General features: G+C 57.1%; 1 protein-coding gene across 1 annotated transcript; it reads left to right on the top strand.

Moving 5' to 3' along the window:
• The first annotated feature begins 2,269 nt into the window (after nt 1–2,269).
• SCN1B (sodium voltage-gated channel beta subunit 1) lies at nt 2,270–13,354 on the top strand. The gene is made up of 6 exons (XM_036274715.1): nt 2,270–2,653; nt 4,288–4,454; nt 5,428–5,668; nt 11,075–11,216; nt 12,592–12,663; nt 12,751–13,354. Exons 1-5 carry the CDS (start codon nt 2,614–2,616, stop codon nt 12,656–12,658), a joined length of 657 nt encoding a protein of 218 aa, XP_036130608.1. The 5' UTR covers nt 2,270–2,613; the 3' UTR covers nt 12,659–12,663; nt 12,751–13,354.
• The last annotated feature ends 1,555 nt before the right edge of the window (nt 13,355–14,909 follow it).

Below are 14,909 nucleotides of genomic sequence, written 5' to 3'. Positions count from 1 at the left end.
TAGTTCCCAGGTGATGCTTGTCCAGGGATGTCACATGGGGAACCGCTTTATGAGGACGCAAGGAGTTAATAAGTGTGGCTATGTACAATAGGGTATTCAGTAACATTCATCGCAGAAAAAACTGAAGGAAGAAAAGTAACACATGTAGTGAACACCAAGTACATACCAGGCTAAGGGCCATGGTCTGCTGTTCATTTAATTCTCACGTTGGTTTATGAGATGGAGACAAATAGTCACATGCCTGAGGCCCTTCAGCAGGGACGCAAGGACTGTAGGCCTGGTCCTCCCCCTTCAGGACCCCACAAAGCCCATCCACAGGAGGCTATCGGACCCGTCTGACTGGTGAGGAAATGGGCTTAGAGGCAGAGTCTCTGGTCCAGGAAAAACTGAGATCTGTCCACTCAAACCCTGTGCTGTGCTGGTTCCGGAGTAACTGAGGGGTAAAGGCAGCCCTGTGACGTCACAGTGAAGCTGTGAGAATCTGTCATGGATGGCTCGGGGCAGAGGCAGGATGGGCCACAGGTAGCAAAGAGCAGAGCCAGGCTCTCCTATCCTTTAGCTATGTGATCATGGCACGTTACCCACGCTGAGCCTCAGTTTCCCATACCTATAAAGGGGGCATAATGGTTATACTCACCTTGCAGGAAGAATTAGATGAGTTCATGTTAGTCAAGTGCACAGAGCAGCACCAAGCCCATAGGAGGTGCTCAGGGAACTGTTGTCAGGAGGTGCCCCTGTCCAGTGCCTAAGGCCTGTCCTCATTGTGCCTCTGCCTAGCACCCCTGTCAGAACAGCAGGAAGGTTATTTTCTGTAGGGGAATTTCACAACCCAGGAAGTAAGTGCTGGCACAGAGGCCCAGACCACAAAGGTGTCTGGTGTCCCTGGCCTCGTCCCTCTGCCCCACATCCTGATTCCTCTTGTCCAGTAGGGCTCAGCCAGTGGGTTTCTGGAACCTCACCCCACCCAGAACTGGTGGCCAGGACCTGAACAGTGACCCCCCGCCCCCCATCAGAAGTCTCACCCCCACCAGGGTCTGACAGCCCAGAGCCCCATCCCCATCCTCTCCATTTGGCAGAACCCACCGATGAGACAGGCCACCTGCCATCACGGGGCAGGATTCCAGACCTTCCTGAGGCATGACCCTAAGTGAGGGAGTGACTCAGCCTATTTCCTCTCTGAAATGGGGATACTAGAACTTGCTGCACATGTTTAGGGAGGTGGAAATGGACTCAGCATACCACAAGGGCTCTAGCACTGGTATTTATGTATTCACTTGACAAATACTTATTGAGCACCTACAAGGTGCCAGGCACAGTTCAAGGTGCTGGAGACACTGGTGGAGAGGATGGTGTCCTCACCGTGGAGGAGTATATATGCCAAGGTTGGAGAGACAGGCAATAAACAGAGAAACAATGTGAAGGAAGAATACAACGTCTGGTGACAACTGCTATGGGGAAAAACATGACACAAGTAAAGGAGGTCAAGTAAGGGACCGGAAGGCAGTTTCCCCAGAATGGACAGAAGACCTGATGAAGGTGACATGGAAGCCAAGGGCTGCAGGAGGAGCTGCCGTGAGCCCTTTGGTTAGTCGGAGGAAGAATGGTCCAGGCAGAAGGAAGAGCAAGGGCAAAGGCCCTGAGGCGGAAATGAACTTGGTGTGTTGGGAACAGCAGGCACTTGGGCAGCCAGCTCAGGAGCCGGAGTGGGGGAGGGAATAGAAGATGATGTCAGAGACAAAGGAGGGGGCATCCTCCTGAAAGATACCCCCCTACCCCCCAAGGCAGCCTCTAGTTTGGATTTAGGGTATCCCCCTGTTTGGGAGGCCTCTGGAGTATTATAGGTAGCCCTAGCCTGACACCTCCCGGTGCCCACTTAGGTTCCCACAGTGACCTCCAGGCCTGATGTCAGGGATCTGAGGGACAGGTCACTTGGAGGTCCCAGGAAAATCTTCTGGATCCCATGAGGATGATCTCCACAATTTGAATTCTGAAGCCCTGCCCCCAAACTGCCCTCTAAGCTCCCTTGTGATTCTGGGGGTGACCTTTCCCAGACCCCGATGCTGGGGGTCCCCAGCGTCTGGAGGAGCAGGACACCCAGACCATGTTTCTAGGCCCAGAAGCCGTGGTCCGTGCGCCACCCAGAGAGGCCGGTGCAGCGGGCGCCTCCCGGGCCGCTGCGGCAAAGGCTGGGCGGCCGCGCCCTCCCCCCGCGGTGATTCATCCCGCCCTCTCTCGCTCCCTCCCCCTCCCGGGCCGCCGCCGCCGCTGCAGTGCGCAGGGAAGCGCGGCCCGTGCCCGAGCGCCCGAGTCCGGGGGGCCTGGGTCCGGGCATCTGGTGGATGCGCCGGCTGCGCGCGCCAGCGCAGCAGCCCGAGCCGCGGCCGCCACTCGCGCGGCGGGGATGCCCGGACGCCGGGCCCCGGGGCTGGGCCCCAGGCGGTAACCGGAGCGGGGGGGCCGCGCCCCCCCTTCCCCCCTCGCTGGTCCCAGAGCCGCAGCTGCTGCGCCCGCGCGCTCCCGGGGACATTCTAACCGCCGCCGGGTCCCGCCGCCTCTTGCCCGGCTATTAATACCGGCGGCCCGGGAGAGGGGCGCAGCGCGCGCAGCGCAGCCATGGGGACACTGCTGGCTCTCGTGGTCGGCGCGGCGCTGGGTAAGTGAGCGGGGGGCGCGCCGCGAAGGACGCCGCGGTGCACGCCAGGCGGCGGGCTCGCGCTCGGGACCCCGGAGAGTGGGGCGAGGGCCGCTTCCACCCATCCGCCGGCCTGGCGAGTCCCTTCAGAAGTTGTGCGCGCCGGGCGCGGGGCTTCGGAGGAGGGGTGCAGGTGCGGGTGGGCCTGAGCCCGCGGGGGCCCGGCTGGCACAGCTTCTCGGCTTCGGGCGCCCAGCCGGGGGCGAGGAAACGCGAAGTCAGCTGCTCCCGGAGTCCCGCAGGCTGCAATGTGACACCCACAGCCGCAGGGGGGCTGGCGGAGGGGGAGGAGGCGGCGCCCAGAGACCAAGACGAGAGAGATGGAGAGGCTGAGAGAGATGGTCACAGGAGAGGGAAGGGGCGAGGGACGCCCAAGAACCCAAAGTACTACAGAGTGCTCCGACGAGAGGATGGGGAGATGGAAATAAGGGGCAGAGACGGGAGAGATGCAGAATTTGAGAGAGAGAGAGAGACAGAGAGAGAGAGAGAGAGAGAGAGAGGAGAGGAGAGTTGAATTCATCTGAGCTGCGGAGAGAGAAAATTAAGAGAGGCAGGAAGGGATGGAGACACTGTCCGTACGGGGAGGGATGGGGAGAGGAATGGAGTTTGAAGGGGGACAGGGAAAGGTGGAGAGAGCGCGCGCCGGAGAGCGAGCCTGGAGAGAGAACACAACGTGGTGGGGACCTTCAGAGAGACCCCTAGGAGAGATAAAGAGGGGGAGTCAGAGACAGAGTTCCTCAGGGAGAGGAGCAGGGGAGGAGGACAAGAACTCCCCTGGATTAATAAAGGAAGAGGCTCTGGGGCAAAGAAAAAGACCCAGCGCTGGAGCTGGAAAGATACAGCATTAGTGAGCTCCGGGAGCCAGGAAGGAGGTGGCAGGTAGGAATGTGGAGGAGGGACCCAAAGGGCTGGAATCCAGTGGAGGTGCAAAGGCTCTGAGGCAGGAAAGAGCTTGATGAGTTTGAAGAAGCGGGTGGGAGGGGAGAGTCTGAGGACAGAGGCCGGAGAAGTTGGGGAGGGGGTGGATGACACAGGAACTTGTGGGTCTGGGGAGTAGGAATGGAGTGTGGGTCTGCCCTGGACCAATGCTCACTTCCCCTTTGGAGGCCTTGCTTTTTCCCAGCCTTCTCCGGGGCTGGCTGGTTTTGCAGGGCAATAGTGGTGGAAGTGACTGCCATTCTAGACCCACCATCGAGAGGCGGCAGTACCTTAAACAAGTGGCCTTTTGAAGAAGGGGTACTTGGGTAGCACATACTCAAAGTCACTGAGCACAGTAACAGTTCTTCTATTGACTGGGGGGCCCTTCTGTGGGCCAGCCCCCTGCTGGGACTTTACCTAACTATGGAACCTGCTCAGCAACCTCCAGAAGCCACGATGATTGCTTCCCTCACCACTCACAGAGGAAAACTGAGGCTCCGAGAACATGGTGACTTGCCAAGGGCACGCGGCATGTGGCGGGGCCAGGCTCAGTGTCCGGTTCTGTCCATGCGTCATCATTACTGAGGGGAAACAGATGGTTTCCGAGGGGCCCGAGGGCCAACAGCCCGTGAGCCTGGCTTGGCCTAGGGTGATGGGTAGCTCTGCTGTCCCTGCAGTGTCCTCAGCCTGGGCGGGCTGTGTGGAGGTGGACTCGGAGACGGAGGCTGTGTACGGGAACACCTTCAAAATTCTGTGCATCTCCTGCAAGCGCCGCAGCGAGACCACCGCTGAGACCTTCACGGAGTGGACCTTCCGCCAGAAGGGCACTGAGGAGTTTGTCAAGGTGTGTGGGCGCCCAGCCTGGGGGTGAAGGGCAGGGGGGGGCGGCGCAGGTGTCTGGGTAGTGGCAGGATTGGGTGGTGGTGATTGTTTGCTTTCAATATTGTGCTGTTATTGATGACCTGGATTCACAGTCCAGCACTGACCAGCTGGTGACCTTGGGCAAGTCACCGAGTGTGTCTGAGCCTCGGTTTTCTCCTCTGTAAAGATAGGGTGGTCATGGTCTCTAGCTCACAGTCTGTGAAGATTGATTGAGTTGAGGCACCTGGCCCGTGGTTGGCACGATGGAATTATTTCGTTCCAGCAAAAATGTTTCGGCTGGTCGTCATAGAGGAGAAGCAGAACTTTTGTGACCTCCTTTACGCAATGAGTACTTTGAATTACATCTGAGGAGACATCATACACTTTTAGGGCCCACTGGAGAATTAGGGTCTACAGCAGCTGGGTCAGGCTGCCTCTCTGTCTGTGCGTGAGGCATGTATCTGGTGGCCCGGGCAGAATGACAGAGAATGAAGGCCAGGCCCAGCCGGTGTGGCTCAGTGGTTGAGCGTCGACCCAGGCACCAAGAGGTCGCTGGTTCGATTCCCGGTCAGGGCACATGCCCAGGTTGTGGGCCCGATCCCCACTGAGGGGCATGCAGGAGGTGGCCAGTTGATGTTCTCTCTCATCGATGTTTCTGTCTCTCCCTCTCCTTTCCTCTCTCTCTAAAATCAATAGAGAATGAAGGCCAGGTGGGCTGAATAGGGGCTGGGGGTGCGATGAGGAATGTGTGTGAGTGTGTGTGTGTATCTCAGGACAGGGGCACATTCAGGGTCTGGGTCAGGCCTAGGCATGACCCTTGCCCTGCTGTGCCCTCCCTGCCTGAGCCCATGTGTCTGTCTGTCCCTCTGTGTGTCAAGGCAAGGGACAGAACAGAGGTCTAGGAGAGGACATGGGCCCAGGTAGTGACACCCTCCCCCCCCCCCCCCCGCCCTCAGATCCTGCGCTATGAGAATGAGGTGCTGCAGCTGGAGGAGGACGAGCGCTTTGAGGGCCGTGTGGTGTGGAACGGCAGCCGCGGCACCAGGGACCTGCAGGACCTGTCCATCTTCATCACGAATGTCACCTACAACCACTCGGGCGACTACGAGTGCCACGTCTACCGCCTGCTCTTCTTCGAGAACTATGAGCACAACACCACCGTCGTCAAAAAGATCCACCTGGAGGTGGTGGACAAAGGTGAGTCACAGGCCTGCCTGTGCCCTGGTCCTTGCTGCCTACTGACAGCCAGATGGAGGGACAGATGGCAGGTAGGCGACAGGCTGGCTGCACTCCTGGGCCCGCCGTCGGCCCACAGTAGCAGGGGGAGTAGCCCCTCTCTCCCCAGCTCCAGCTTTGGCCTCCATTTCCCTTCAGTTCACGGAGCTGTTGCCGCGGGCCGCTCCCGTGGAAGTTCTGTGTGGGAAACCTCCGCTGTCTGTGCTGTGTGACCTCTGGCAGGTGTCTTTCTGTCTCTGAGCCGAAAGGTTGTCCTGTAAGAAACAGGATGGGAATGGTATCTACCTTTCAGAGTGTTGTTTGAAACACTCTTGTTTTCCAGGGAGGTTGTGAGGACTGAGGGACAGGCTGGGTGTCAGCTTGCTGGCGTGTGGGTACATGGGGGCGCTGGGGGTCGCCTGAGCCCCGCCTCCCTGTGTCACAGCAGAGAGAGAGGTGAGTGTGTCCCCTAGAGCAGTGCTCCGCTAATCCTTCCGCGTACACAGCCCTCCAGGGTCTTGCTAATGTGCGCATCCTGACTCATCAGCTCTGGGTGGGCCCGGGTCCCTTTCTGGAAAGCTCCCAGGCAAGGCCCGTGCTGCAGGTCCGGGCCACCCTGAGCAGTAGGATCTAAGGACTTTTTGAACCGTTTCATCATTTTGGCCCCCCTTCTCTGAACCACCTTCTGAAGGATGTGAATTGGAGTTTTCCAGGGCCCTTTGACCCATATTGGCTTAGAACGTCAGGGAGACATCCCAGACCTTGGATCACCCCGAAGCTGTGGCAGGAACGTCGCTCGGGGCCTGCAGCACACGCACCCTCACGGGCGACGGGCGCTGTCCTTCCCCCCCCCCCCCCCCGAGACAGGCCTCAGCGACGTGTGTGACCGACCGAGTCCCTCTGGGCTGGGGGTCTTCCAGACGGGGAAGCCCAGGCTCAGGGAGGTGCGATGACAGGGCCAAGGTCACAGAGCCGGGACCTGACACTGTGTGTCTGCCGTTTCTGTTCTCGGTGTGATTCACCTTCTGGCGGCCAGAGCCGGTGGGCTGCTTCTGACGATGAACATCCTTACGTTTGTTATCAAAGTGATGTAGCGGAATTCGGGGCAGGACACGATGCTGGGTGGGTGGCCACCCATGCATATAGGAGATGGGGCCCCCCGCCCACCTGAGTGGGGGGGGAATGAAGTGGCTGTGACAGAGATGCCCCCCAGGAGTGTGGCTTAAAATCTGTGTCAATCCTGTGTCTCGAATCAGTGCTCAGAGAGGGGTCAGGAGTGCAGGGGGGCTCCATGAGCCTGTCAGGCCCCCAGTTCTTCCCGTCTTGTGGTCTTGGCCTGGCTCAGGCTGCTGTCCTCATCGCGGGGCGGAAGCTTGGGCTCAGGCACACCCATGACTCAGTAAGGTCTCTTTTTTAACGTCACCTACCACAGTGTACTACCACCCAGAGCCTGTGTTCTTACAGCATCCCTCACAGAGCTCTTTAGCTTGTTCCCACAGACCGCGGTTTCAGCATTACCCGCCACACCCAAGTGTTGTTTATCTACCATATTATAGTATTGCCTTTACAAAAAAAAAGTCTTTATTGATTTTAGAGAGAGACGGACAGAGAGAAACATTGATGAGAGAGAACATCGATTGGCCGCTTCCTGCATGCCCCCCACTGGGGATTGGACCCACACCTGGGCATGTGCCCTGACCGGGAACTGAACCTGCAACCTTTTGGTGCATGGGTCCACACTCAAACACTGAGCCACACCGGCTGGACAATGCTATCATATTTTTATCATTACCCACCATACTATAGTATTTTATTTATTTATTTATTTTTTCCATTTTTTTTTTTTTATCCTCACCCGAGGACATTTTTTTTTTTCCATTTTTTGTTCAGATAGAGCGGGAGGGAGAGAGAGAGGGAGAAACATCGATGTGAAAGGGACACATCGAGTGGCTGCCACCCACACGACCCAACCAGGGCCGGGGACAAACTGCAACCGAGGTACATGCCCTTAGCGGGAACCGAACCCGGGTCTCTCTGGACCTCAGGCCGATGCTCTAACTGCTAAGCCAAACTGGACAGGGCTTGTATTTTAAAATATCAATCCTATCGTAGTATTTTAAAATGTTACTTGTTATACTATAATATATTCATCACCCACCAGTATTTTTTTTTTAAGTGATGTGGTTATTTTTTTATTTTTATCCTCACCCGAGGACATTTTTCCATTTTTGTTTTAGATAGAGTGGGAGGGAGAGAGAGGAAGAGAGACAGAGAGAAACATCGACGTGAAAGCAACACATCGAGTGGTTGCCACCCGCACAACCCCAGTCAGGACCAGGGACAAACTGCAACTGAGGTACGTGCCCTTAGCGGGAACCGAACCTGGGACTCTCTGGACTGTGGGCCGGCGCTCTAACCGCTGAGCCAAACCGGCCAGGGCACCCACCAGTATTTTTAACATTACTCACCACACGATGGTATTTCTTTCACTACCTGTGATAGTATCGTGTCATTAGCATGATCGACCATGCCATGTTCTTTTTTATTGTAGTTCACGCTCTTACTGCAGCTTCTGCATTACCCATCAGCCCACGCTGCCTTCTGGTCATCTCAGCCAGGGGATGAACTGAGTCATTTCTAAAGGAGGGGCGGTGGGTGTTGGCGGTGAGACCTTCACTGCCCTGGCAGAGGTGCTGACGGCGGCAGGAGACACCTGGACCCTCTGCCCGGAGTGGGGCTGGCAGAGGGGGACAGGAGGGCTAATTCTATTCTGGACGTGTCAGCCACGCGTAAATAAATCGGGAGGCTTTGGCTAGAAATACATGATTACGATTGATTTAAACGTCTTAGTGTTGGCAAACTGGAAACACAAACTGGAAACAATACCCAGAGTGTTCTGAAGAGGAAAGAAGAGCTAAGTTCTTACAGTAAAAAAAAAAAGCATTCTTGAGAAAAATCAGTCCTGTATTCTAAGCCTCTGGATTAATCCCAGGTGGTAATCTTCCAGGTGTGCATTGGTCTGAATAATGGATGTCAGTAGGTCTGGACAGGGAAGCATTCTGTTCAAGTCCTTAAGGGGTAATCAGAGGGTTATCTATAGGATGCATAGATCGTCTATCTCCAGGACAATTGGAGAGTTCAGACGTTTAAGTTCCCAGGCTGGTGGAATTGGGAGTAGAATCATTTCCTCTGCCTCAGCCGACTTGCTGTTAGGAATTTAGCAGCTTGACTGCAGGACCTCGTTGGATTTCTTCACTCTGTCCTCAGATGTACCCAGTATGCGTGAAGAAGGTCTTGAGGTGAAGCAGTGTCTGAGGCTGGTGAGCAGTCCAGCCTGTGGGGGCACGCAGGGGGAGCTCTTGGGAGATTTGTGTTTTGTTTTTTTCCCTCACCCGAGGACATTTTTGCATTTATCTTCAGATAGAGCGGGAGAGAGGGAGGAAGAGAGAGAGAGAAACATCAACGTGAGAGAGACACATCGACTGGTTGCCACCCACACGACCCCAACCGGGGCTGGGGATGAACTGCAACTGAGGTACGTGCCCTTAGTCCCTGGTCCGCGGGCCGACACCCTCACCACTGAGCCAAACCGGCCAGGGCAGATTTGGGGTTTTTGAAGAAATCAAGCATCTCCCCAGAAAAAGTGCCTCTGAGCCTCTCTGGGACCCCTGTGCCTCAGTTTCTCATCGGTAATGCGAGAGAGCGATGGTCCTCCCTCTGAGACTGTGTGGGTCGATGGAGACCACACTCGCTGTACAGAGCCATTACTGAGTGTTTCTCTGGCTGTGGGAGCTTTGCAGAGCAGAAAGAGCTCGGACACTGCAGTCAGCCACAGTTGGGGTTGAATCCTGGCTCCAAGTTCAATCCTGGCTGTGTATCCTGCTCACCCCCTTCCCCTCTCTGGGCCTCAGTATCCTCGTCTGGAAAATGGGCTACAGAGCCATGTCTGTCAGGGTCCTAATCAGATTGGGTGAGCAGGAGGTACCAATTACTTAAATCTGTGTGGGCCTGGAGGTCCCGGAGCAGGGTGGAGGATTCTGGTGATGTGAGCTGTAGCGAAGGTATATCAGTGAACTCCGCGTGCTTCCCGAGGTCAGCGGACATGGAAACCGGGACCGCCTCTACCTGTGGGGTTGTTTTGAAGAGTCAGGGAGATGCTCAGATCAAGAGCGAAGCATAGAGCTTGGCTGAGGCCCATACTCACTGCATGAGATACATTCCTGAGATCTTTGGAGTGAACAAATGAACGAATGAATGAAGAATAAATGAATGAAGTGTGGAACGTTGTCCCAGCTCCTCCTGTGGGGAAGTGGGGGGAAGCGTCCAACCCTGCGCCCTCCCTCGCCCTGGCCCGGAAAGCATCCGTGCCATCTGCACGGTGAGCAGCAGAAAGTGCGCACAGGCAGGGAGGAGGGCCACGTGGGCACCGCGGGGGAAGATGAGATGCTGGTTGGCCAGAGGGAGGGGCTGAGGAGACAGAGTGGACACCTGCGGAATCCAGCCCAAGATGCCACAGTGGCCTTCAGTCTGGTCCCCTGGCTAAGTGTGCTCCTGTTACAGTTTAAATTTAGGCTCAATGAAAGGAACCTGGTGGTGGAAGGCTAGAGGGTTTCTGGAAAACAGCCGCCAGTAGCCAACACTTAGGCAGTGCTGCCTGTGAGCGTATCCAAGCACCGGAGGGGTGTTGACTGGTGTTTCCTCTTCCCAGCAACCCTGTGAGAATGCATGAGTGTTATCACCCCCATTTTACCGAGGGGGAGTCAAGGCCCAGAGGGGGAGAGTCACTTGCCTAAGGTCACACAGCTACTAAGAGGCAGGGTCAGGATTTGAACCGTGGCAGTCTGGCCCCAGATTCCCTGCTCTTAACTACTATGCTTTACTGCCCCAATAATAACAGTAATACTGATATTAATAATAGCAACATGTATTGAGTGACATCTATATGTTAAGCACCATTCTAAGGATTTTTAAAGCATTTTAAATTCTCGCAACACTCACGAAGGAGATATGATGATGATCAACTTTTTACAGATGGGGAAACAGACCCAGAGAGGTTGCGTCACCTGCCCAAAGGCACACAGCTGGCCAGTGGCAGAGCCGGGATTTGAACCTGAGCCTTCTGATTGCAGAGCTATAGCTCTTGGGCACCTACAGCCCACCTGACTGTTGCGCCGAGTTACACAGGGAGGCGGGGTGAGGTCCGGAAGCCCAACCACAGCTGACGGTTAAGAATCACGGTGACGATGACGACTGACCGTAGGGAGGTGGCACAGGCCCAGGGAGGTCGAGGCACTTGCCCTCGCTGGCTTGACAAGCTCGAGGAACACGGGCTGCCATGCTTCTGGAGCCTGGCCTCAGCTGCCGCCTAACCCTGCCTGGCCCCTGCAGCCAACAGAGACATGGCGTCCATTGTGTCCGAGATCATGATGTATGTGCTCATCGTGGTGTTGACCATATGGCTCGTGGCAGAGATGGTTTACTGTTACAAGAAGATCGCCGCTGCCACCGAGGCTGCTGCGCAAGAAAATGCGTAAGTGGTGTTGGGGGGGGCGTGCAACCCAGGACTTCCCAGAGGGGAGCGTGAGCTGAGTTGGGGGCGTGCAACCCAGGACTTCCCAGAGGGGAGCGTGAGCTGAGTTGGGGGGGTGCAGCAACCCAGGACTTCCCAGAGGGGAGCGTGAGCTGAGTTGGGGGCGTGCAACCCAGGACTTCCCAGAGGGGAGCGTGAGCTGAGTTGGGGGGGTGCAACCCAGGACTTCCCAGAGGGGAGCATGAGCTGAGTTGGGGGCGTGCAACCCAGGACTTCCCAGAGGGGAGCATGAGCTGAGTTGGGGGGGTGCAGCAACCCAGGACTTCCCAGAGGGGAGCGTGAGCTGAGTTGGGGGGGTGCAACCCAGGACTTCCCAGAGGGGAGCGTGAGCTGAGTTGGGGGGGTGCAACCCAGGACTTCCCAGAGGGGAGCGTGAACTGAGTTGGGGGGGTGCAGCAACCCAGGACTTCCCAGAGGGGAGCATGAGCTGAGTTGGGGGCGTGCAACCCAGGACTTCCCAGAGGGGAGCATGAGCTGAGTTGGGGGGGTGCAACCCAGGACTTCCCAGAGGGGAGCGTGAGCTGAGGGGGGGTGCAACCCAGGACTTCCCAGAGGGGAGCATGAGCTGAGTTGGGGGGTGCAACCCAGGACTTCCCAGAGGGGAGCATGAGCTGAGTTGGGGGGGTGCAACCCAGGACTTCCCAGAGGGGAGCGTGAGCTGAGGGGGGGGTGCAACCCAGGACTTCCCAGAGGGGAGCATGAGCTGAGTTGGGGGGGTGCAACCCAGGACTTCCCAGAGGGGAGCGTGAGCTGAGGGGGGGGTGCAACCCAGGACTTCCCAGAGGGGAGCATGAGCTGAGTTGGGGGGGTGCAACCCAGGACTTCCCAGAGGGGAGCGTGAGCTGAGTTGGGGGGGTGCAACCCAGGACTTCCCAGAGGGGAGCATGAGCTGGGGGGGTAGAGAGGCAGGAGAGCAACCCAGGGACCGTCTGCCAGCTGTCCCAGAGAGGGGCTTTGTTATCAGAGATGGGGTAAGGTCCCAGCCCCCTCCTCCCTCAGACTCTCAGCCCCACTTCTCTTAGGACCTGGGGTTCAGGCCCAATATTCTGTCCCTCAAAGATACAGGAGTCCAGGTCCCAGTCTTTTCTCCCCAGGACCCAGGAGTCTGAGCCCCCAGTCCCTTCCTGCCTGGCTCGCGACCCCAGGCCCCCAGCCTGGATGTCTGTGGGTCACCAGGAGGACAGCCCGTAGCCCCTCCTTTCTCTAACCCCGGAGCCCTGGGCTCCTGGGGCAGAGACCACAGCCCTCCTCAGTCTCCTGGTGGCGTGCCAAACTGACGAGGGGGTCACTGTCCACCCGGCCTTTGCCCCCACAGCTCGGAATACCTGGCCATCACCTCAGAAAGTAAAGAGAACTGTACGGGCGTCCAGGTGGCCGAATAGCCCTGGTAAGGAGGTGGGTGTGGGAAGGGGCCGGTGGGCATGCGAGGGTGGCAGTTCCCTAGGTCCTGATCCTGTTTCTCCCTCACCTTTAGGCCCTGGGCTCCGCCTCAAGGAAGAGCCAGCCCTCGTGGGGAACATCCGGGCACAGCCTGCCCCCAATGGGGGTTGGCCATTCCTGGGCCTCCACAGCCTCAGAGTCCTGCCAGCGGAGCTGCCAGGGGGGAGGGGGCAGGTGGCTCACACCCTTAATCCAGCCTCTTCCTCCTGCCCACTCGCCCTCGCCATGCATGATGGCTAAGCAATACTGCCTCTGCCCCCACCCCTGCTTCTGCTGCCTGTTTGGTGGGGGGCGGTGAGGTGGGGGCAGCGGCTCCGCACCCCTCCTTCTTGCTGATTTGCACACATTGGCCGCTCAGACATGCACTATGGGGCCCAGCCCCTCCCTGCCCAGCAGGGTCGTGACCGGCCAGGACAGTTTTGGGCAGGGGGTTCTGGAACCCACTTCCACCCTCACTGACATGCCCCCCCTTGCTTCCTCTGGCTGGACCTGGGGTACCCCCTCCTGTGATGCACTCTTGCCCAGTCCAACTCCACCCTCTCTCACCAGCCTTGAACTGTGGCCACTTAGAAAGTGGTGCAGACAGCCTCTCTTTACACAAGTAGTTTTGTTCATGAAATAAAGATTCTTGGACTTGACTCATAGTCTCTCTCGTGAACCCGGTTGCCCTGTGCACTCCAACCCCACATCCACGAGCCTTGGTGTTCCTGGGGACCTGCCTTCCCAGGCAGTAGTGGGGCCTCCTCCCACACACTCAGGGATGAGGAGGGGAAGGAACAGGTGGGTGGGTGTCCCAGGCTCAGCGCCTGCTTGAAGGCCAGCAGGTGCAGCCACTGAGCACTTGATTAATGTGGGATTGCGGGTGTTATTAGCTCAGTGGGGACGGTGAGTAGGAGGGAGCCGCAGGCAGCGCGTGCTGGGAGCGTGTTGCTGTGGACAGAGGAGGCAGGGCGCCGTGGGTGGGCTCCTCGTGTTCCAGGCCAGCGGCAGCAACCAAACCGCCGAGCAGACGTGAATCAGGAGGCTTTGTTAAAATTAAAAAATGGCAATGTTTTATTCAAGGTTCTTGGGGTTTGCCAACAAGAAATACTACTATGTAACACCCAGAGTGTTCCCAGGAAGAGAGAAGAATTGAGAATTCTTATAGTAAAACACATTCTCGAGGGGAAAAAAAAAAAATCAGTTCTACATTCTTGGCTTCTGAATTGTCTGAAAGTGATCAGATGTCAGGGGTCTGGACAGTGGATGTCAGGGGTCTGGACAGTGGATGTCAGGGGTCTGGACAGTAGGTGTCAGGGGTCTAGATACACCAACACTTTTTTTATTGTTGTTCAGATAGAGTGGGAGAGAGAGAGAGAAACATCGATGTGAAGGACACATCGAGTGGCTGCCACCCACACGACCCAACCAGGGCCGGGGACAAACTGCAACCGAGGTACGTGCCCTTAGTGGGAACCGAACCCGGGTCTCTCTGGACCACAGGCTGACGCTCCAACCGCTGAGCCAAACCGGTCAGGGATACACGAACATTCTGTCCTCAGGTCTTCCGAGGGCAATCTGTAGGATTTATCTATATTTCCAGGTATTGATGCACAGCTGGTAATTCAAAAGTCCAAGTTCCAAGTGTACTTAAAGCAAGAATAGAATTGTTTCCCCCTACCTCAACCTATGTCTTTTTAGAGATTTAGCAGCCTGACTATAGTGACTCCATGTTGTGTCTTCACTCATTCCTCCACCACGTGGGTCTCTGTGGAGTGGGGGTTGGAGAGAGAGGAACATGAAAGGAGAGGATGAGATCAGGGGCCGGGCAGCACCGGGCCGCTCTGCCTGTGCCCGGACGGCCCAGCTGGGGTGAGCAGCTGTGGTCTGTGTTTATGTGGCTGTCCACAGCCAGGTGTCTGACGGTGTCCCTATGTGTCTGGGTGTTTATCTGGACCTGGGGTGTGACGTGGATCACTCTTGACCGCTGGCGGGACAGTGTGTATCTGCCTCTGGACACTTCCGGCCACTTGGCTTGGGCTGGTGCTCAGTGCAGCCCTTTCCGGGCCAAGCCCCCTTCCCCCCTATCTGGGACTCAGGCTCCAGAGGTCATTGCTGCAGGCGGCAGAGCGGCTGCCAAAGCAAACCAGCCCCCGTGACTTGTAGGAAAGCAGCTGGGGGGGGGGGGCTGGGAAGGGGAGGGGGAGCGGGTGC

The sequence above is a fragment of the Molossus molossus genome, unplaced genomic scaffold, assembly GCF_014108415.1.
Source record: "Molossus molossus isolate mMolMol1 unplaced genomic scaffold, mMolMol1.p scaffold_m16_p_21, whole genome shotgun sequence".
NCBI classification, from domain to species: Eukaryota; Metazoa; Chordata; class Mammalia; order Chiroptera; family Molossidae; genus Molossus; species Molossus molossus.
This window is presented reverse-complemented; position numbering and strand designations above follow the sequence as displayed.